This window comes from Raphanus sativus, chromosome 1, assembly GCF_000801105.2.
Source record: "Raphanus sativus cultivar WK10039 chromosome 1, ASM80110v3, whole genome shotgun sequence".
NCBI lineage: Eukaryota > Viridiplantae > Streptophyta > Magnoliopsida > Brassicales > Brassicaceae > Raphanus > Raphanus sativus.
This window is the reverse complement of record NC_079511.1, coordinates 16,475,827-16,500,280: the sequence shown is the minus strand read 5'-3', so window position 1 is coordinate 16,500,280 and position 24,454 is coordinate 16,475,827. Positions and strand designations below refer to the sequence as shown.

Sequence of the window (24,454 nt, the reverse complement as noted above, 5' to 3'; positions counted from 1 at the left end):
CATGTCTAGGACACAATGGAATAAAAGAGTACTCGACATCAATGATATACTAATACTATGCATGAAATGTACCACTTGAGATTATGAAATGAATGAGGATCATGAACCCACGTCTATATATGAGTGCACTCAACAATAAGAATAAGATCATATGGAAAGAAGACGTGGAGTTAAACTTATTAAGAAAAGAGAGGATTGGTCCCATAAGTTCGGACACCTCTAGATGTTAAACCAGTTGGACAGAAATAAATCTTTGTGAAAGAAATGAAAATGGCGAGATATGCTTGATATAAGGCACGACCATATGCATGATATAAGGCTGGTCATATGCACAAGGATTCTCACAAAGATCAGGAATCAATTATAAGGAGATATGCTCCTTGTGGTGGATGCAACAAACATTGAGATTCCTAGATAAGTCTGGCACATAAGAAAGAAACTTATACTTGCGGTTCATGGATGTAAAAACCGCCTACTTATATAAGTCCACTGGATAATGAATATATATATATATATATATGAAAGTCCCAGAGGGTATTGAGTTTCCAAATGCAACAAGTTCTCGAGAACTAAAAAGTACAAGTATATGTTAATGATCTAAAATATCCTAGGAACCTCTCGAGAGATATCTAAAGAAAGAATGAAAAATTCGGGACAAACAAAGTTTTGTTTAGGCTACAAATTGAACATCTTAAAAGGGATGGAATCCTTGTGCATCTAAAGGTCCTAAAATGTTTTAGCATGGACCATTAAGTAGTCCCACGTCTCATAAAGTCCCTTGGTCCGGACATAGACCCATTTGGTCGAAAGAAGGACAAGAAAGTTGTTCCATGGTCCGGACACAAACCCATTGTAAGTCCCATGGTCGTGAGGTCTTGTTGGCTTGGACTCAGACCCATCTGGTCCTAAGAAGGACATGGAAGATGTCCTTGGTCACAGATCCTTTGGTCCCAAGTAGGACAAAGAAGATGTCCTTGGTCCGGGAAAGGCCTCGCTTAAGTGCCATTAGAGCATTGCACGTCCGGACATACCTTTGTCATGTCATACACGTCTTGACATGAGTCTAGTTGTAATCCACTGTCTAAAGTTCAGTTTAATCCGACCATGAGGCACTAGAATGATGTTAAAACACATCCTATGTTACCTTCAAAAGGAACTAAATGTTTGAGATTGATTTATACTAACCAAACCCAAAAAGAAGTTTGTTTGGTTTTGATAAATAATGCAGGTTATAACATTTGATCCATACAAGATCTCAAACAAGTTATACACGTTTGGAAAATGATGAATAAGCTCAAAGTACTACAAGTTCAGTCATATGATATGTCAGCCGACTTTTTCACCATGTCTACACCAACTCCACGTCCATGAAACTTATATATCAGTTTGGGACGTGCCAATTAAAGGACCAATTCAAGACTTGGCGCCCATGAAGCTAAACTATCAGATCGTCCATACGCCAACTTGAAGAACATGCACGGAGGTACAAATCAGGGGGAGTGATACATGTTGTACTCTTTTTCCATCACCTGGTTTTGTCCCAATTGAGTTTTACTGGTAATGTTTTAATGAGGCAACACTAATATTGGTAAAATGTATAGCTCTAGATAGTTATGACATCCAAGAGAGAGTGTTATAAACCATTTGATTTATGGATGTAATAACCGGCTGGTTTGGTTTAGTCTAGCCGGCTTAGATGTTTTCCATATTAGTCTTGGAGTAGTTTTCTTTTTTCCTTTATACTTAGAATTTGTACTATTTCTATATTACTATGACAGTGTAATTGCCTATATAAAGGGATCTTATGTTATGAATAAAATAATCCTTTTCCCCTTTATTTTACAACATAACTCTTAGTTTGTCTAATGTTTATCGAAGTCCAATTAGGTGTCGAATACAAATTCTCTTTTATATACCACTAGGTAGTAACCTGCGCTGTGCGCAGAATGAAATAGTGGGATTGTTTGTTTCTCCATACAAATGAGCCATTTGGATGGAAATAAGAGTTTTGTTCATTTAGACGGAAAAAATACAACTCATTCAAATGGATCAGTTGGATGACTTTTGAAAATTTAGGTTTAATTTTAAAAACCAGTCGACTGAGCCGAACCGAATCATCTGGCTGGAGCAGGTTCAGTTAAAATGATAAAATGTCGATATTACCTTTTATGGTTTTCAAATATTACAAACCTAAATCATCTGGCTGGAGCAACTCTCTCGATCTTTGTGTCACTCTCGAAACTCATTTCTCTCTCGCCATGAAAGGAGCTTGAAGCTCTCCCTCGCCGTATCTCTCGCCGTCTCTTCCTCATCGTCTCTCTCGCCCTGAAATGAGCTTGAAGCTCTCTCTCACCGTATCGCCCTCGCCGTCTCATCTATAAATCTCTGATTCACTTGGGTTTATGCTTGTATTCATCTCTGATCTTTTCTAGAATTGTTAAGCTTTGTTTCTTAAATAATTGCTTGAGGAGTCAAATGTAACATCCCTATCCCTGATCCAAATTTTTCTTATGAGAATGGGCTTCTCTACGGCCCGTTTGTGAAAAACCTAGGACTCTCTGCAGTTTCTTATAAATAGAACTACAGCCCCCTTCTCTTCTCCCCATCAGAAATAGAAGCGAAGCTCTGCAGAGATTCCCGGAGACTGGAAGCCCTAGCCGTCAAGCTCTCTCCCCCTGCGCCGCCATCTCTCTCTTCTCTCCTCTCTCTCTCTCCCTCTCTTCGCGATCTCTTCTCTCTCTCACCTTGGCGCTCTCTCTCCTTGCCGGCGGCGGATTGGTGGTGGTGGTGGTGATCGCCGTGTGGTGTGGTGGTGTGGTGGTGACCGGATCAGATCTCGGTTCCCCTTTTGCCTCTTGTTCCAGATCCATATACAGATCTAGGTTAAGGTGAGGTGATCCGAACCCAGTCTCTCTCAAGTTCTTTATATTTTTGTTGGATCTTGAGAAAGTTGTATGATGTTTTCAAAAACCACCCACTATATCTATACTTCTATTATGGTTCTTATCGGATCTTTACTTGCAGGATGTCTTCGCCAGCCAGTGGTGACCATGGTGACAGCCGTGAGCGTAGTGGACAAGAAAAGCCGACCCAGTTCGACCCCTGGACTCTGCGCATCGTAGCGGGAAGAATGGTACCTAGGTGGGGGCCTCCAATGCGGACGTTCGAGCGCCGGACTCTGCAGTGTGAATGGGTGGAGGATCTGATGCGTGGGGATATTCGGTATGCTCGAGCATCGACTGAGTACCAGTCGGGGGAAATTTCGGGTAAGCGAGGACGGGGTCGGCCAAGGAAAGAAAAACCAGTGTCAGATATGGAGTGGGTTCCTGAGCCGCTTGTTGAGGAGCCTTCTAAGAAGAAGCGGGGACATCCGCGCAAGTTCTCAGCCCCGAAGAGAGACGCCTTCGAAGAAAGTCAGGAACCTGGTAGTTGTGATGTACCAGTCCAGATGGAAAAGAAACCACGCACTGTAAGAAATTACCTGAAGGAGTTCATGGATACGGCCAAGAAGTGCAAGTCGAAGCCAGCCGAGGAGTGGTGCCAGTTGTTCATGGCAGGGCTCCGTAAGGACATTTGGGACGAGGTTGAGGGTGCCATGACCCCGTTAGAACTCGCACTAGTAAAAAATGGTAGCAGGGCAAGCAATAGCCGCAGAGGAGTGCTTCGCAAAGATGGGCAAAGAGGACCAAAGTACACGCTTCTTCGAGTCAGATGAGGACGCATAGACGGACGACGACCCTGTGCCTGCAGCTAGGAGTGCCAGCGCGGTTGGTCCTGGATCCGAGGCCGACCGTGCTTCTCACATCATGGTGGCTTGCTGAGGCCATTTGATCATTTCGTAGGAGTAGGACTCGCGGTTTTGTTTGATTGAGTTATTTGTTATTGTTGGCTTTGGTGTTTTCCATTTCTATGGGCATTCTGTATTTGTACAGATGCCTTGAGCTTTCCTACACTATTGTAGTCCTACTCCATTCCATTTATCAAATTCGTTCTTAGGTTTTACAGACCCTGAGCTAAGTGTTAGTGACTGGTTTGTTTTCCGGGGGTGATGTGTGATTATGTGGGTGTATTCCTGATCCGGACGAATGAGTTTAAGCCTGGAATTCGACCAGTCATGGGGAAACAAGGTGTTACCTTTAGTGTTCTGATGTAGATTCTGAGTTGAAGCATGTTAGTCGAGGACGATTTTATTAGTGAATCTGTATGGAGTTGCCACAAAAGTTATATGTACCATATGGAAATGGAATTGTCAAGACGGACGGACCGACCTGAGTAGCAAGCTTATTTGCTGGAATAGGAAGAAGGTGGAGGGTACATATACCGCTGAGGAATGCTTGCGCAATCTTACAACCTATTGGACTTCTGGAGGTACTTGTACAAGGAACATATGAGAGATCGTTTAAGAACCTTGTATGCTTGATCGAAGTGGGGGAGAACTAAAGACAAAGCAAAGAAGACCTATGAAACCTTCGAAGCAAGTAGTTACGCCTGAAGCGACCTGGGAGTAGTATAAAGACGCAGCGAGATAGTACCGAGGGATATCGTGGATTGCAGAAACCGTTGGAAGATAACGTTGCGTAGTTTACCACTTGGGTAAAGGATGTTAAGAAATGGGAGACCCGCACGCGGAATTCAAGGACGAATTCCATTTAAGTGGGGGAGTTTGTAACATCCCTATCCCTGACCCAAATTTTTCTTATGAGAATGGGCTTCTCTACGGCCCGTTTGTGAAAAACCTAGGGTTCTCTGCAGTTTCTTATAAATAGAACTGCAGCCCCCTTCTCTTCTCCCCATCAGAAACAGAAGCGAAGCTCTGCAGAGACTCCCCTGCGCCACCGTCTCTCTCTTCTCTCCTCTCTCTCTCCCTCTCTTCGTGATCTCACCTCTCTCTCACTTCGGCGCTCTCTCTCTCTCCTTGCCGGCGGCGGATTGGTGGTGGTGGTGGTGGTGATCGCCGTGTGGTGTGGTGATGTGGTGGGGACCGGATCAGATCTCGTTTCCCCCTTTGCCTCTTGTTCCAAATCCAGATACAGATCTAGGTTAAGGTGAGGTGATCCGAACCCAACCTCTCTCAAGTTCTTTATATTCTTGTTGGATCTAGATCTGGATAGTCCTTGTTTGTGAGTTAAGTTAGTAGATCATGATAGATACTAGGTTGTTAGATGCATGAATCATATTGCATAAGAACCTTCACACTGCTTAAAAGGGACATTAATGGACTGCCTTGTGTTGATGTGGCTATTATTGTGATGACTGAGTGTATGCTTGTTTGGTCCCATGTGTTGGTATTGATTCCTTAGCATTTTGTCTAGTGGTTGTTCATATTACTCTTGTGCTAAGTGACTTGTGTGGGACATCGATAACGGGTGGCTTCTTGAGTAAGAGTAAGAGTCTCAGTGTAAGTGAATGTATAAGTGAAAGAGGAAGTGTAAGTATGAGTAAGAGAATGAGAAAGAGAAAGTGGAAGTGTCAATGAACCTTATCTGTAGTCCCGCTTGGACCACCGAGAACGGGTGGGCGTCTAGAGTCTAGGATGTGATGCGTTGCGAAGTGAAACGTACCGCGCGAGGGCAGAATATAAATAAGCAAGAAAGGTACCGTGCGAGGGCGGGATATAAATAAGCAAGTAAGTTTAGAGGCGCCTTAGGATCGAGTCAAGCCGAGTAGTGGTTGTGCAAGGCTATGAATGGCCGGGGGGCAAATAGAGCCGGTAGGCACCCGTGCTGCAATCCGGGTAGCCTCTAGGAAGCTGGGCGGCACGGATGCTCGAAAGAGGCGCCGCCCAAGATAAGCCGGAACGCGTAGGGACATCCGTAAACGGTCATAGGTCCATTTCTTGAGGGTGAGTCAGTTATGTTTGTCGAGTCGGTCTAATCTATTATTGAGTGCTGTGTAGCAGTGACTGCGTTCATTGTATTGATTGAACGCTAGGTTGCTAGAAATGATGTTGTTATGAAATGATTATGATGAATTGTTTGATTGTAGTGGCTAGTCAGTCCTGGTTCCCGCATAGAGTAATGTAGAGTGTCTTGCGGGCAGGCTCGTCTTGAGTCACTTCACTGAGTAACCCAATACTCAGACCCTCCTTTTTCATTTTTCCTGTGCGCAAGACTGTAAGTAGAAGTGTATGGATACGGGTGGATCGGAATTTCAAAGAAAGCAACGCGATCGTCGATTCTTTGGACCAGTAACAGACACGGCGGGTTGCCTATAAGGATATACGCGTGTCTATAACTCCCTTTCGATAACCCCGGTCGGAATCGGGGGAAAGCGGATGTTACATCAAAGCTCAAGCAAGCGCATATAATCAAGTCTTCGTTACTTGTGGTCTGTTCATATTAGTTTCTGTTGATTGCCTTTTAGTATCTCTGTTTAGTTTGTACATTCTTATATCTCTTTACAACTGATAGATCCTTATTGCTGACGTGGACAAGAATTAAAGGGGAGAGTCTCTGGTTGATATGGAAGCTTTGCAGTTGGGATAGCTGAAGCAAATAGAAGTATAAATACAGAGTTTGATCGAAGAAGAAAGGTATGCTTTGTATGTTGTTGTTCGTAGACGCCATGGGTCTCGGCACGGTCGCCATGAGATCGTCGTGATCAGTCATCTTCGCCATGAGAAGGTGATTGTGATCGGAATCTGCAAAGCTATCTTCTATTTCATCTTGTAGTCTCTGTTATATCTTGTACTTGGTGTATTGAGTGATCAATAAGAAGAGTTCATAGAGTTCCACATATCAATACTCTATCATTGGTGCGGTGATACTGGTTTGGATTTATCGCGACGTTGCGGAATGGAGGAAACGATGATCGGAGGTGGATCGGAGCTGACGCCGAGCTCGGGGAGTAATTACGAGGCAACGGCGAAGCAATTCGATTTTGTGGCGACGCAGATCGTGACGATCGGAATGGCAGAGAAACTGGAGGATTCAAGTCCCGTCAATGGAATCATTACGGTTCCAGTGTTTCCGGATGTAGGCTTGAGGCAGTGGATTTCGTGGATGGAGCATTACTTTGCTCGGAAAGGACTCACTGACTTTGAGAAGTTATACATGGCGTATGGATTCATGTGGATGAACCTGAGAGGTACATCAATGATATCGATTCATTGATGCCTATTAGAAGCTGGCAAGATATGAAGGAAACGTTGCTGCTGAGGTTTGGTGCTGATGATGATCCAGAGAAGATTATACTGAAAGCTCGGTATGCTAGAAGCCACGAAGCTTTCTTGACTTGGGAAGCAGAGAAGCGTCGAGATTCCGACTTGTGTTCAGAATTGGTGAAGAAGAAGATCATATCACCAGTTGTGGTAGAGGTTAATGAAGAAAAAGTAGAGATTCAGAAGGACTCACTGCCGGATAGGGAGCAACAAGATGGTGTTCCATGTGAGATATCAGTCAGTTCTTGTGTGAAACAGACTGTAAAAGTTGCAGACGTTTCTAGGCGCTTTGAAACAATGCTCAAGAAAGATGTACTTGCTGAGACTGTTCTAGAGACGGACGTAAGTTGTGAAATAGCGTCAAGTCATCATTTGGAGAAGAATGATTTGTTCAAGACAGAAGAGTATAGGAAAGAAGTGGCTCTTGAAATTATGCAAAAGACTGCAGTATTACTTCAAGACTCACTATCTGCGAATGATCAAGAGCCAGAGTTGCATTGTGAGACTAGTCTTATTGCGGGTTGTTCTGCTTTAACAGTGCATTTAAAAGTGGAATCAACTTGGAGCAATGGAGTTGTTCTTGAGACAGCAGTGGTGAAAAATACTGCATCACAAACTGTGGAGGAAGTTCCTGTGTGCTTTGGTGACTGTCGAGCCCTTGGTTGCTCTTCACCAGAGCTACTGCTCAATCAAGATTTATTTCTTACTGCTGTTCAAGAACGTGAAGTAATACACCAGCATGACTCACTTCATAAGTATGATCAAAAGACTAGTTTGAGATGTCATATTGCAGCCATTGAGGGTGTTCCAAGCGGTTCTTTGATTGAAGAGAATTTGATAGAGGGATTGAATTCAAGCAGAGAATCTGTTTCTGAGACAGAGTTGGTGCAGGAATCAATTTTACAATCTCATGATGTGCACCAAACGTTTGCTCAGTGTCCTGTGTTTAAAAGAATGACAGGTACGTTGAAGAAAGACAAGTATCCTAAAGCTTGGAGGTTTAAGTTCAAAGACAGGAACTCTATGAGACTCATGCTTAGAAGATTGGTCGACATAAAACCAGTTTCAGATGATCTGTTTGATGAGGTTTTCAGAGATTCAGAGCATCAGTCGTCGAGCTTAAGACTTTTCCAATCTACAACTGCAGTTGTAGTGTCACGAAGCTTGATACAAATTCTTCTTGGTGATGTCAATTTTCATCTGAAGCACAACTGGCCATTTATATCGGTTTCGGTTTTGGCGTGTGTGTTGGAGCATGTGCTTGTAGAGAAATTTTCTGCAGTATCTGATGTTAACAAGGAGTTCACGTCAATGAGGGATCCTGATATCTTACATATTTGCATGATTCTAGCCATTCATTCTTGTACATTTTGATCATATAGATTAAGAATTAGGCATCTTTAGAGTCCATATTGCATTCATTGTCCTTATTAGGTGTTGGAGTGTACCATGGAGTGATTTGAGATGTTTGGGAGCTTTGTGATCCGAATTGGGGTGAAGAATGGAGTCTAGTCAAGCCACACATGAAGTTGGATGAGTCGGACCCGGGTAGAATGACCCGGGGTAGCTTACCCGGGTGCATGCCTCACCAAAGGAGATGACGCGGGTTGCTCGTGCAGGGGATGGAGTACCCGGGCGCCTGGAGCAACGTCGCAAGGAAACTGACGCGGGTTGGAGTGCTCGGGGTACCTTACCCGGGCGCTTGGAGCTGGCCGAGAAAGACCAAACTGACGCGGGTTGGATGACCCGGGTTGTCGACCATGATTCCTACCCGGGTCAAGTCATTTACATGCTCGAATTTAAACACTTTAAAAGGGTATTTTAGACATTTTAAAAGGGAACCATTAGGTTTTCTTTGATTCATATTGATACTTTTGTAATCAAAAGGGAGAATCATCTTTTGTCACTTGGTAAACATCATTCTATTGGGAGATTTCATCTTTTTGGATCATTGATTCTCTTGTTCTTATTTTATTTCTTATTGATTTCTGTTATTTTCATCTCTGTTTATGATCAATCTGAAATTATATATGGGTTTAAGAATGATCATGAACCTTAGTGAGTAATCCACCATTGAATTCATGGGTTAGGAAGATTTAGGGTGATTAAGTTAGTTCTAGGATGTTTTAGTATAAATCAAACCTTATTCCTTGCCTAGGAGAGTGTTCATAATGCATCTATTGAGTTGGCCTCTCAAAAGTTGATCTTTAGACATCTCCCACCCACAATGTGTTCGATGATATGTCTGAGTCAACTCTCCTAAGATCTTAACACACTTTACCAAAGACATTTGTTGTTAAGGGTGTTAAGATAGCCAATAGACTTGTTGTTAATGATTGCTTTTATATTATTCAGCCAAAGACATTTGATGTCTGAAATGTGTTAGCAAATGAGCATTCATCTAGACATAGAGTTTGTTTAGGATTGTGTCTAAGCTTAAGGTTGATTAGTTTGATTGATTGTTTTGTCATCCTTAGTTCGAAGCTTGATCACCCAAGGTCTAAATTCCTATACCCATTAGTTCTCCTTTCTCATAAAAGAAAGTTCATTGATTTACTGTTTTTATTATTTAGTTATTGCATTCTAGGTTCTAGAAATCTTCAAATCATCGATTGCACTTAGATTAAGGAAGTACTTGCATTCTTGGTGCTTTGAATCCCTTGGAATTGGTTCGACATTTCACTCATATTACAACATTTGTTTTAGGAGCCTTGAAACTCCTAGCATCAAATTGGCGCCGTTGCCAAATTCCGAGTTGATTTAAACATTGAGATTTAGTCGCTTGCTTGAGACTAAGTCATTTTTCTTTTTCTGTTTACTGATTCTACATTTTCATCCCTCTTTTAATTTCAGGTGTATGAACTTGAGGAGCAAGGGCACATCAGACCTAGTTCCACTTGTACCTGACATCAGAGCACTTGAAAGGGGTATATCAAGACAGAGAAGAGCTCAGCAGGATATCGATATGGATCCACCTGCAAACGGTCAAGGGGTCAACCCTCAGCACCCTCCGCGACCTGCTCGACCGATTGGTACCTATGACCGTCCCAACATCAATGGTCATAGGCTTGGCATCAGAGCCCCAGCTGTGGAGGCTAACAACTTTGAGGTCAAACCAGGACTCCTAAACGTGATCGAGAACAACAAGTATCATGGCTTGGCTGTAGAAGACCCATTCGATCACTTGGACAAGTTTGACAGCTACTGTGGTTTGTCAAAGACCAATGGTGTGTCCGAGGATGCCTTCAAACTCAAGCTATTCCCTTTCTCTCTGGGAGATAAGGCACGTCAGTGGGAGAAGTCTCTACCTAGCGACTCAATCACCACCTGGGATGACTGCAAGAGAGCATTCTTGGAGAAGTTTTTCTCTACTTCAAGAACTGCTAAGCTAAGAAACGAGATATCCAGTTTCCAGCAGAAGAACTTGGAAGGCTTCAGTGAAGCTTGGGAGAGATTCAAGGGCTACCAAGCTCAGTGTCCACACTATGGTTTCTCCAAAGAGAGCTTGCTGAGCACCTTCTACAGGGGTGCACTTCCTAAGTACAGATCCAGATTGGATACTGCAAGTAATGGGTTCTTCTTGGGGAGAACTGAAGCAGATGCAGAGGAGCTGGTTGACAACATGGTGAAGAGTGACGCATTCTACAGTGGAGACCATGACAGAGGAGATAGAACTGATGACAAGCAGACGAGGAAAGAGTTAAAGGCTTTACAGGATAAGATCGACATTCTGATTGCTGATAAGGCTACACAAGAGCAGCTGAACTTCGTTGGTAACCCAGCACAAGAAGCACCTCCTGGTGCTAATGAAGTTGATGGTTTGGAGGGTCAAGAAGAGCTATGTTTCATCAACAACAATGGCAGTTGGTACAAGAAGGATCCCAATTTTCAGTACAACAACTACCAACAGCGATCTTACCCAAACAACCAGCAGAATGGTTACCAGCCTAGGAGCAACCAGCAAGGCAACTCTCAGCCTCAGCAGAATCCTCCTCTAGGTTTTCCCAACAAAGGAAACTCATCTTCTCAGCAGCAAGCTCATCCTTCTAGTTCTGCTCCTCCAGCCAGCAGCACAGATATTCTACTGAAACAAATCTTGGACTCTCAAACTAGAAGTGAAAAGCATGTTGGCTATGAACTCAAGAATCTCCACAACAAGATTGATGGTAGCTACAATGAGCTCAACAACAAGTTCAAGGCCTTGGAGAACCAGTTTGCTTCCTTGACTACTCACCAAAATCGCCAGCAAGGTTCTCTACCTGGAAAACCTGAGCAAAACCCCAAAGAAACAATGAAGGCTGTTACCCTTAGGAGTGGCAAGCAGTTGCGTCCTCCAACTCTCACCAAGGATGTTGAGAAACAAGGTGGGGGGGGGGGTAGCCATCAACATTGATGATGAGGTCGTGATTGTGGATGAGAAGATCAATGATGAGATCTTAGAGAAGATTGTGGAAGCCAAAGGCAAAGGAAAGGTGGGAGAAGAGAAGCAAACAGTGAAAGATGGTCAAGCTGCTGCTCCAGCAACTGAGAATCCTTTTGTTCCCCCTCCTTATGAGCCCAAACTTCCATTCCCTGGAAGGTTCAAGAAGCAGCTGCTGGAGAAGTACAAAGCCTTGTTTGAAAAGCAGATGAGTGAAGTTCAGATCACAATGCCCATCATAGATGCTTTCATGTTGGTTCCTCAATACAGTAAGTTCCTAAAAGATGCTGTAGCTGCAAAGAAGAAGGAGATGCAAGGTATGATGATCCTCACTCATGAGTGTAATGCCATCATTCAGAGACTTGATGTTCCAAAGAAACTAGAGGACCCAGGATGCTTCACACTGCCTTGTGCTCTTGGACCTATGGTTTTTGAGAGATGTCTCTGCGATTTGGGAGCTAGTGTCAGCTTGATGCCTTTGTCAGTTGCAAAGAAACTTGGTTTCACTCAGTACAAGAAGTGTAGACTCTCATTGGTGTTGGCTGATCGTTCAGTGAAGTACCCTGTTGGCATCTTGGAAGACCTTCCTCTTATGGTCAGAAACTGTGAAATCCCTACAGATTTTGTAGTACTTGAGATGGGTGAAGAAGCTCAAGATCCCTTAATCCTTGGGAGACCTTTCTTAGCTACAGCTGGAGCTATTGTGAATGTGAAATAAGGCAAGATTGATCTCCACTTGGGTAAGAGACACATTCTCCACTTTGACATCAAGGAGGTTATGAAGAAACCAACTGTGCAAGGACAAATCTTCTACATTGAAGAGATGGATGCTCTGGCTGATGAACTCCTTGAAGAGCTGTCTCTAGAAGATCCTCTACAGCTGGCTTTGATAGTGGAGAAAGGGGCTGAAGTCATTGAGAACCTGGAGAGTACAGCCTATGGGATGATGCTGGATTCACACAAGGGGTTTGAGAGTAAGGATCAGTACGAAGAGCTGCCACAAGTGGTCCATCAAGTAGCTTCAGTGACTCAACAAGAGAACACCCAGCAAGATGACTGGAGCGAGCTTAAGGCACCCAAGGTGGAGCTCAAACCACTCCCCCATGGTGTAAGGTATGCATTCCTTGGCCCTAATGAGACCTATCCTGTCATTGTGAGTAGTGAACTTACTGAACCTGAGCTTGCTGAACTTTTGAAAACACTTAAAAGGTTTAGAAAAGCAATAGGTTACTCCCTTGATGATATCAAAGGGATCTCACCCACTTTGTGCATGCATAGGATACATCTTGAGGATGAATCAATGACTTCTATCGAGCATCAAAGAAGGTTAAATCCTAACCTGAAGGATGTTGTAAAGAAGGAGATTCTTAAACTCTTAGATGCTGGTGTGATTTACCCTATTTCAGATTCTAAATGGGTATCTCCTGTGCATGTGGTTCCAAAGAAGGGTGGGATCACTGTGGTGAAAAATGATAAGGATGAACTAATACCCACAAGAACCATCACAGGACATAGAACGTGCATTGATTACCGAAAACTGAACTCTGCATCTAGAAAGGATCATTTTCCATTGCCATTTATTGATCAGATGCTTGAGAGACTTGCAAATCATCCATTCTATTGTTTTCTTGACGGGTATTCAGGGTTCTTCCAAATACCCATACATCCCAATGATCAAGAGAAAACGACATTCACATGCCCCTATGGTATCTTTGCTTATCGAAGGATGCCATTTGGGCTGTGCAATGCTCCAGCCACCTTTCAAAGGTGCATGATGTCGATTTTCTCTGATCTTATTGAAGATGTTGTCGAGGTGTTTATGGATGACTTCTCTGTCTACGGATCTTCGTTTTCTGCTTGTTTGTCTAATTTGTGCAGGGTCCTATAGAGATGTGAAGACACCAACCTTGTGCTCAACTGGGAGAAGTGTCACTTCATGGTTAAAGAAGGGATTGTTCTTGGACACAAGATATCAGAGAAGGGGATTGAGGTGGACAAAGCAAAGATTGATGTGATGGTCAGTTTGGCTCCACCAAAGACAGTGAAAGACATCAGGAGCTTCTTGGGGCATGCTGGTTTCTATAGAAGGTTCATTCAGGACTTCTCCAAGATCGCCAGGCCACTCACTAGACTGTTATGCAAGGAAGAGATCTTTCTCTTTGGTAAGGAATGTCTAGAAGCTTTCAAGAAGTTGAAGAATGAGCTTGTAAATGCTCCCATTTTCCAGCCACCAGATTGGAGTCTACCCTTTGAGATCATGTGTGATGCTAGTGACTATGTTGTGGGAGCTGTTTTGGGCCAGAAGAAAGATGGCAAGACTCATGTGATCTACTATGCGAGCCAAACCTTGAATGATGCTCAGATGAAGTATGCCACAACAGAGAAGGAGATGCTAGCCATTGTATTTGCATTTGAGAAGTTCAGGACCTATTTGGTGGGGTCTAAAGTCATTGTCTACACAGATCATGCAGCTCTGAGACACCTTTTGGCCAAGAAGGATGCAAAACCGAGGCTTCTGAGATGGATCCTTTTGCTCCAAGAGTTTGATTTGGAGATTAGAGACAAGCCTGGAGTTGAAAATTTTGTAGCTGATCACTTGTCTAGACTGAAAATAGAATGTGGTGTTCCTATTGATGAGGGACTTCCAGAAGAGCAGATCATGGCTATTGGAGCAGTGATGGCAGCTTGTGAGACTGGTAGAAAGCTTGAAGATGTTAAAGCTACTGAAGAGAAGGAACCTTGGTATACTGATTTGGTGAACTACTTAGCCACAGGAAAAGAACCTTTGAATCTTGTGGGCTATGCCAAGAAGAAGTTCTTCAAGGATGTGAAGAGATACTATTGGGACGAGCCTTACCTCTACATTCTCTGCAAGGATCAGCTCTACAGAAGAGTGGTTGCCAATGAAGAAGTTGAAGGGATCCTTACACACTGTCATGGATCATCTTATGGAGGTCACTTTGCCACCTTCAAGACTGTTGCAAAAGTGCTACAAGCAGGGTTCTGGTGGCCACACATGTTCAAGGATACACAAGATTTTGTTTTGAGGTGTGATTCATGCCAAAGAAGAGGAAACATTACCAAGAGGAATGAGATGCCTCAAAACCCTATCCTTGAAGTTGAAGTGTTTGACGTGTGGGGTATTGACTTCATGGGACCATTCCCATCATCTCATGGCAACAAATACATCCTTGTGGCTGTTGATTATGTTTCAAAATGGGTGGAAGCCATAGCAAGTCCCACCAATGATGCTAAGGTGGTAACCAAGATGTTCAAGAGTGTCATCTTTCCAAGGTTTGGAGTCCCAAGGGTTGTGATCAGTGATGGAGGCTCCCACTTCACTAACAAACTGATTGAAGGGCTTCTCAAGAAGAAGGGTGTGAAGCACAAGGTAGCAACTCCTTACCATCCTCAGACAAGTGGTCAGGTTGAGGTTTCTAACAGAGAGATCAAGTCCATTTTGGAGAAGATTGTGGGGATTACAAGGAAGGATTGGTCTACTAAACTTGATGATGCACTTTGGGCTTATAGGACAGCTTACAAGACACCCTTGGGAACCACACCTTTCAACCTTGTCTATGGGAAGTCTTGTCATTTGCCAGTGGAGCTTGAGTACAAGGCACTATGGGCAGTAAAGTTGCTGAACTTTGACATCAAGAGTGCCAAGGAAAAGAGACTTTTTCAACTCCATGAACTTGATGAGATAAGGATGGATGCTTTGAGAATTCAAGGATCTACAAGGAAAAGACCAAGGCTTTCCATGACAAGAGCATTCTGAAGAGAGAGTTCAAGGAAGGAGACCAAGTTCTTCTTTACAACTCTAGGCTGAAGTTGTTTCCAGGAAAGCTCAAGTCAAGGTGGTCCGGTCCATTCAAGGTCAAAGAGATCAGACCTTATGGGGCTATTGTTTTGTGGGGTACTGATGGAAGAGACTTCACAGTCAACGGGCAAAGAGTTAAGCTCTACATGGCCACAGCACCAAAGGAAGATGGAGTCTCAACTCCACTTTCTGATCCCACCCCGGCCTAACCCCGAAGGAGGTAAAGTCAAGCTAGAGACTTTAAACAAGCTCACTTGGGAGGAAGTCCCATGTCTATCCTTGCACATATTGCATTTATATTTTCATTTTAATACTTTTCACTTTGTTTTCTGAAAAAAAAAAAAAAAAAAAAAAAAAAACGCCACAGTGACCCGGGTTGTATAACCCGGGTAGCATTACCCGATCGCATGAAGAGTCACTGTGGGACATGATCAGCGCGGGTAGCTGGACTCGGGGAGCATCACCCGAGCGCGCTTGGAGAGACATCAACAAGGGTTTGACGCGGGTTGCTTCACGCGGGACGCGGTACCCGGGCGCACGAACAGGCCGAGAAAACATATCCGACGCGGGTAGACTGACCCGGAGAGGATCACCCGCGCGCAGAAGCCCGACCCGATTCGCGCCCAGGTAAGTCTTCTCTCCTCTGACCCGACCCGGTTCGCTGCCCCCTTCTTTTTCCTAAACCTACGACATCTCTCCCTCTCTTTTCACGCTCTCTCTTTCACAAACTCTCAACCTTCCCTCACTTAAAACTCCATATCTCACTCAATTCTCCACCAAATCAATCCATTCTTTTTCCTAAATCAAAGCTTTCGCCTCTACAGTCGATTTTCTCGCATCATCTCACTTCTTCCTTTCATCCAAAGCAAGGTATGGTATCTTAAAGATCAAATTCGTAAGCCTCATGAACCCTAGAATTTTCATCTTGAAATTTGACCATTCTCTTGCTAGATTCTTGTGAAATAGACTAGGGGAAGCTTATATATCATGTGGGATTGTTGATTTCTTGGTGAATTTGAGCTGATTTAAATTTTGAAAAGTTAGGGTTCATGAGATTTGTGGATTTTTCAAAAGTTGCTTAATTGAGAATGATTAGGGCTTGGCTTGGTTAGTCAAAGTGCTTTAGAGTTTTCTTAAGAAGTCTTCTCATTTTATAACTCATTGATGCTTGAATTTTGCTTAGTTGAAAATTTCTCTCTACTCTCAGATACTTACTCTTTTCCAAGTTTGAACTTTTCAGGTTCAAATGGGAAGAACAAATGAGGCATCACTCGCAGCTGAGAGAGAAGAGGCTGCACAAAGAGAGACCGCTCAGCTTGGGAAGCCTTTAGGCTCCATGCCAGAATCAGAGAAAGATCGTCTTAGGCAGCGAGCTTTAGATGTGAAAGAGGCAAGGGAGAGAACAAAAAGAGCTAAAACGCAAAGAGACAAGGGTGTAGCACCTCCTACTGTGGAGGAAAGTGAGGACATCATTGAAGAAGAAGAAGCTCCCCTCAAGAAAGCCAAGATGTCTAAGGGAAAAGAAGTTGCTGTTGAGAGGGATACGAGCAAGAAACCCACTGAATCTGAACTTTTTGCACACTTGAAGAATGGTGTGGCTTGGCCTGCAACTAGATTTAATGATGTCAAGATGATGGAAGAGTTACAGATGGAGGACGACATCAAGCTAATGTTAGAGCACATGAACATGCAAAGCTTTTACTCCATGGCATACCCAACCTACAAGGAGGTCTCATGTCAGTTCTTGTCATCATTAGAGGCCACATTTCACTCCTCTAAGCATGTGAAGCAAGGATGGGGCAGGATAAAGTTCAAAGTCAATGGGAGATTCTACTCCATGGGCTTCAAAGACATTGGGGAAGTGCTTGGTCTTAAGGACTTGAAAGAGTCCTCCATTCCCACACTTGCTGCTACCTCCAAGGAGGAAAAGCTTACCAACCTGGTTTGGAAGCTACTAGCGGGCAAGGATCGAAAGGCCAGCAGAGATAAAAACGCTTCCATTCGACATCCTACAGTGCGTTATCTCCACAGGTTGATAGTCCACACCATCTTCCCAAGAAAGGAACCAAGCAATGTCCCTGATGAGGATTTGGAATTCCTTCACCAAACAGTCCAACACTTTGCTTCACCTCCTCAGCTGCCTCCTGTAAGCACTGATTTCTACAAGAACTTTGGCATGGTGGGATTCTTTGTGAAGCGTCACATGTACTATAAAGACTGGGCTTGGACAACTCCTGACTCTGACCCACAGATTGGAATTGGTGGCTTGATAACTCCATTGCTTGAACACAAAGGGATCGACTTGGGAAAGGATGCAACTGGCCCCTCTTTCTTGGATGGAAACTACTTGAAGAAAGCTCAGTACTTCAGTGGAAGGTTCCATGGAATTTGTGTCTACTCTTACCTTCAGTCTACAAAGACAGTGGAAGTGCTTCTCCCAAACTGGGAGCTAACAAGTTTGACGGAGCCAGGAGCGATCAGCTTTGACATTGGGGAAGAACATTTCCTTGGATCCCATGGCCCTCTAGGCCTCATGAGCTCTCCCAAGAAGAAGAAGTCTGCAGACAAATGCAATGTGTTTCAGCCAGACCATACAAGCAAGAACAAGGAGTTTCTGTTTGGCCCTCCTCGTTACCACTTCTAGCAGCGCACATGTGCTCTAGCAGATGGACCTCTTCGCCATGCTCATGAGCATATTGGAACTCTCCAGAGATGGAACAAGGCTCAGGACAGAACCATCTTCAAGCTCAAAAACAAGTGCAAAAAGCTGAGTAAGACTGTGAAGAGGCAAGCTGAGGCTTCAGCTCAATTCATGAGGAAGGTGACTGATATCTTAACTAGAGGGGCTGTAGCCGGATGCACTGCAGAAGAATTTGGTGACATCTTTGCTCCACAGCCTCAGCCCCCACATGATCCTTTGGCACTCAGTTTTCCTCTTACAAAGAAGCAGTTCCTCCGCCAGAAGAGAAACCCACCAGCTCTATCCTCTACTTCAGGCAACAAGTCACCTTCACTAGCCTCAACTGATGAGGAAGAAAACTCCGAGGGCGAGGCATCAGCCTCTTCCCATGCTCCATAGAGGTACTCCTTCACTCTATCCTTGTATATACCATTTTTTTTCTTGCTTTTTGTTTTCTTTTGGGTATCTCTCACTACTTGATAACACAGAGACTGTGTGACTTAAGTGTGGGGGAGGTACCAAGTTGCTGATCTTTTATATGTTTTGGTGTTTTTAATCGAGTCTTACATTTAGCATAATATAAAAAAAAAAAAACATTTGAAAAATTTGAAAAAAAAAAAAAATCATTTAGTTTGTATCATTTGCACTTTTAGGAGAGTCTAGAGCATATAGGTTGCATTCATTTGCATTGGGAGCAATGATTTAAATCGCCTTGTAGAGAGCACTGTCTAGCCTCGTATAGTTCATGCACCTCTCTTGAAAACCTTATAAGCTTCGTGCCTTGAAAACTCTCCCTGAAACTCAATCTCTTAAGCCAACTACAACCTTGAATGAACTGAATGAACCTAATTTCTTGCTCATGGTCCCTTGTGTGCTAAGTCATGGATATACACACTAGAATTGTCGCGCCTTTTATGCCGATCTTTTTGACAATCTCTAGTGGCACTCCACTCCCTAAAACCTTCTCCTCCTTTTAAGCCTTAATTGATTGTTGAGTGAGGCCTTTTTCGGAAAGTCTTACATGTGCATAATCTTGAGAGTATTGGGAACGACAATGCTCAGTCTTCATTCTTGCTAGATTGGATACCATATTGTCTAGCCATATGTGGGGGGTGAGTGTTGTAAAGTTTGACTAGGGAACTTGAAAGTTGAAAGGAAATGAATGAACTCTTGTGCTTAATTGTCTTATTGGGAATTGTATAAACCTCTAGCTCAAAGTTGTGAAAGTCTTGGCCTCCAAATAAAAAAAAAAAAAAAAGTAACCAAAAAATAATAAAAAAAAAAAAAAAAAAAAAGATAAAGGGGGCTAGCAAAGTGAGAATGAGCTAAGAGGTTGTGTATTAAAAGTTTAAGTCTTTCCCTTGATTGAAGAGTTTATAGAGGTGTTCTTGAGATTTTTGGGTGAGAGATATGAGATGGGTGTAACTTGGGGAATAATTGTGTCACTTGTATGTTTGAAAAAGGGTAGAACAATGAAGATTGAGCATTGTATGCATTAGTTGATCCCTTTCTTAGATATATTATGTGCAATGTCAAGGCTACTTGTTTTGAGAGTGAAGCCTTGAAGATAATGAGTTGTGAGCCCCTTGATCACTAGAATGAAAAAAAAGCCTTCCCTTACCCAAATGACTTGGACCAATTGACCATTTGCATAGAGCTCACTTGTTGTATTGCTTAATGAATGTGAGAGTTGGCTGAATTGAATGTGTGAATGCATAATGTTGAGTTGAGATAGGCCTAGAGAAGCTAGAGGATAATAAGAGAGAGTGTGCTCATGTTGAATCAGATGTTGAAACGAGTGCTTTATGTGTTTCTCTTGGCTATGAGCTCCCGCCTTCAAACCTCTTCCCCTATTAGTTCTTGAAAGTTTACTTGTGGACAAGTAAATGACTAGTGTAGGGGAGTTGATATCTTACATATTTGCATGATTCTAGCCATTCATTCTTGTACATTTTGATCATATAGATTAAGAATTAGGCATCTTTAGAGTCCATATTGCATTCATTGTCCTTATTAGGTGTTGGAATGTACCATGGAGTGATTTGAGATGTTTGGGAGCTTTGTGATCCGAATTGGGGTGAAGAATGGAGTCTAGTCAAGCCACACATGAAGTTGGATGAGTCGGACCCGGGTAGAATGACCCGGGGTAGCTTACCCGGGTGCATGCCTCACCAAAGGAGATGACGCGGGTTGCTCGTGCAGGGGATGGAGTACCCGGGCGCCTGGAGCAACGTCGCAAGGAAACTGACGCGGGTTGGAGTGCTCGGGGTACCTTACCCGGGCGCTTGGAGCTGGCCGAGAAAGACCAAACTGACGCGGGTTGGATGACCCGGGTTGTCGACCATGATTCCTACCCGGGTCAAGTCATTTACTTGCTCGAATTTAAACACTTTAAAAGGGTATTTTAGACATTTTAAAAGGGAACCATTAGGTTTTCTTTGATTCATATTGATACTTTTGTAATCAAAAGGGAGAATCATCTTTTGTCACTTGGTAAACATCATTCTATTGGGAGATTTCATCTTTTTGGATCATTGATTCTCTTGTTCTTATTTTATTTCTTATTGATTTCTGTTATTTTCATCTCTGTTTATGATCAATCTGAAATTCAATATGGGTTTAAGAATGATCATGAACCGTAGTGAGTAATCCACCATTGAATTCATGGGTTAGGAAGATTTAGGGTGATTAAGTTAGTTCTAGGATGTTTTAGTATAAATCAAACCTTATTCCTTGCCTAGGAGAGTGTTCATAATGCATCTATTGAGTTGGCCTCTCAAAAGTTGATCTTTAGACATCTCCCACCCACAAGGTGTTCGATGATATGTCTGAGTCAACTCTCCTAAGATCTTAACACACTTTACCAAAGACATTTGTTGTTAAGGGTGTTAAGATAGCCAATAGACTTGTTGTTAATGATTGCTTTTATATTATTCAGCCAAAGACATTTGATGTCTGAAATGTGTTAGCAAATGAGCATTCATCTAGACATAGAGTTTGTTTAGGATTGTGTCTAAGCTTAAGGTTGATTAGTTTGATTGATTGTTGTCATCCTTAGTTCGAAGCTTGATCACCCAAGGTCTAAATTCCTATACCCATGAGTTCTCCTTTCTCATAAAAGAAAGTTCATTGATTTACTGTTTTTATTGTTTAGTTATTGCATTCTAGGTTCTAGAAATCTTCAAATCATCGATTGCACTTAGATTAAGGAAGTACTTGCATTCTTGGTGCTTTGAATCCCTTGGAATTGGTTCGACATTTCACTCATATTACAACATTTGTTTTAGGAGCCTTGAAACTCCTAGCATCAGATCCCAATCATTTCAGTGTGTTGCTGGAACAGAGGGGAGTTGAATGGCTATGGGGTTGCTCAGCTTTCTCAAGGGCAGTGGCAGATACAACACTAGAATGGCAGCGATCCCTTATCATTTTCTTCGGTTCAAGCTTGAGGTCAAGCTTATTTTCAAAGGCGGGAGTGTATGAGAGCATGCTTATCTGCTTGTGGATAGTGGCTGTGCTGATTTGGAGAGATGATAGAGATGCAAAGAAGGAATCTGAGCTGTTGATACAAGAACGGTTACAAATCAGAGTCTCATCATTTCTGAATTGTCTTTTACCTGAAGAAAAGGACGTGCTGTTAATGCATCACGAGCTTAATCTGATACGAGTTCGAGTACAACAGAGTTATAAGAAGAAGAAGTCTCTGAAGACATATATGTTTAAGTACAAAGCAAGGGTCAGTAAAGTAGATGCTTGGCCAGAAATACAGCAGCTTAATGTACAAAAAGCTTACATATATGTTACAAGACGAGAAGCGGGCACTATACAGAGTCGTAACAATGGAAGATTGTGGAGTGTTTGGTATTTTCACAGTGGCAAGGTGATGCAACAAAGGCGGAGAAGTAAAATGGCCAAGCCTTGGATGTTCAAGTATAAAGAGAAGGTTCATATATTCAGTTTGGCCAATTGTTGAAGTATTGGAGTTTTCAGCAGGGGAAAAGAGACCAACATGATCAGGATTCAGGTGTTCGATGATTTCTTGACTTACAAGCTTGTGGGCAAGCTTGTTTTCATGGGGAAAGTATTGATAGATCCTTATTGCTGACGTGGACAAGAATTAAAGGGGAGAGTCTCTGGTTGATATGGAAGCTTTGCAGTTGGGATAGCTGAAGCAAATAGAAGTATAAATACAGAGTTTGATTGAAGAAGAAAGGTATGCTTTGTATGTTGTTGTTCGTAGACGCCATGAGTCTCGGCACGGTCGCCATGAGATCGTCGTGATCAGTCATCTTCGCCATGAGAAGGTGATTGTGATCGGAATCTGCAAAGCTATCTTCTATTTCATCTTGTAGTCTCTGTTCTATCTTGTACTTGGTGTATTGAGTGATCAATAAGAAGAGTTCATAGAGTTCCACATATCAATACTCTATCAACAACATTAACGTTTAGTATCGCTTGTTAGTATACTGATTTTGTTCATTAAGTGTTAACTCCATTCTCAATCTTCTTTTCCTGTAATATCTGCAGGTTGAAGTGGAAAGAATCTTGGTTTGAAGTGAGAGAACTCAGGTTAGCAGTTTGTTCCATCTATACTCTCGTTAACTTTTTTTTTGTTTGTTTCTTGCATCAAATGTACTGACATGTCTTGGCTGGTCATGTGTTTTTGATATTAGCTTCAAGTTTCATTATGCTTTTGTTATGTGGGTTTTAATACCTTTTCTGTTATGTGACTTGTAGATAATTGTTGCAATGACCTCTGTCCCTGATACTGATGTAAGTACATTTTTAACTGAATGCTTTTCTTAGTTAGTTTAGTTTGATTCACGTATTGAATATTTGTATGATAAATATTCAAAGACTCTTGCTGGAATAAACAGAGAATCTGAGTGCTTTGTTTGCTATGTGTCTAAGATGGTTACTATGTTTGCTACGAGTTTACTTTCCATCCAGATAATTTTGCTTTGCTATGAGTGAGTTCTTTGTTTGTTATGAGCTCTTTAGTGATGGTATCATTTGCTTTTATATGAATTTAAAAGTTTAATTAGTCTCTGTTTAGTCATGTCTTTTGCAGTCACTGTTTTTGTCTTCGTATTGGTTTAATCATGCTCATATCTGGTCAAGAATGTGAAGATTCAAGATGATTATCTGTTGGAGACATCTTTTAAATTTCAGTTTTATAAAATTTGATTTTCTACTTTGAGTTGTTTAAAAGTTTATTAAAAGATAATTAAAATTTGAGTCTCTACTTTAAAATTTCAGTTTTATAAAATTTGAGTTTCTACTTTAGTTGCTTGGAAGTTTATTCAAATTTAAGTTTCTACTTTGAGTTTTATTAGAAGCTATAGTTGTTGTTAAATTCTAATGCAAATTTAAATAAAAATAAATAAATTTATATGAAATAAATTTTTATAAATGTCAAAATTCTAATTTTAAAATAGTTTCTGTATAAATATATTTTAGACTAAATAATAAAAACTAGTATAGTTAAAATTAATATCAAACATATGATTAAATAAAACAAAGGTATATTTGTAATTTCCTTACTACATTTTTCTGGATGGAAACGAAAAATAAAGAAACGAACATAAAACTCATCCAAATGGCTCATCTAAATGGTTCATCTGAATAGAAAAACAAACAGCTCCTAAAATCTGGATGGATCATTTGGATGGATCACATAGATGAAGCAGCTGAATGGAGATGAGAAATGGAGAAACGAACAGCTCCAGTATATTCATAGAACATTTGACTACTCTATAGATATGTGATATTCCATCTTTGGTGTTGTTATGTAAAATAAATTTGTATTTCTCTAATGTAATGGCCTCAAAATTGCATTTAGCAAGACATCGTTTAATTTGTTATACACGTATGAACTGATCATTAGAGCACCCGCAATGCGGGGTACTTAGCTCTCATTCCTAAAAAAATATATGAAAATATTGGTTGGGTTTGGTAACAGTGGCATTACTGGGCCGAAAAATCCTAACATAAGGACTGATCTTTGTTGTGTTTCCTTACTGTGTCGCGGGCCTCACGACACGTGAAGGCCCACGATTAGCTTATTTTCAATTTTTTTAATGAGACGAAAAAAACTAATAAAATAATCAAATTTTAAAATTGGAAATCGAGCCTGGGCAATACACGATTGAAGGTGCTCTTAGTGTGTATTGTATATGTTGATGTTATTGTAGACTTAGTTTCTGTCGAAGCACTTGCTAGTGTAGTATAACCATACTAAACCATATTGAACTAACAAAGTATTTTATTATTATTAAAAATACTCTTTTCTTTTAATATGTGTGAATTTTAACAAACTTCTTATAAAAATACAATATTAACTCATTTGTTTATATAGATAAAATTTTAAATTGT

The 24,454-nt window shown here is 41.8% G+C and overlaps 1 protein-coding gene and 1 non-coding gene across 2 annotated transcripts; one reads left to right on the top strand and one right to left on the bottom strand.

Moving 5' to 3' along the window:
* Window positions 1–8,756: 8,756 nt before the first annotated feature.
* Window positions 8,757–12,297, top strand: LOC108846717 (uncharacterized). The gene is made up of 6 exons (XM_056990048.1): window positions 8,757–8,939; window positions 9,047–9,069; window positions 10,013–10,388; window positions 10,452–11,523; window positions 11,600–12,079; window positions 12,134–12,297. Exons 1-6 carry the CDS (start codon window positions 8,757–8,759, stop codon window positions 12,295–12,297), a joined length of 2,298 nt encoding a protein of 765 aa, XP_056846028.1.
* Window positions 10,545–10,651, bottom strand: LOC130497927 (small nucleolar RNA R71). Its single transcript, XR_008936972.1, has one exon. It is a non-coding gene; the product is annotated as a small nucleolar RNA R71 (small nucleolar RNA).
* Window positions 12,298–24,454: the final 12,157 nt, after the last annotated feature.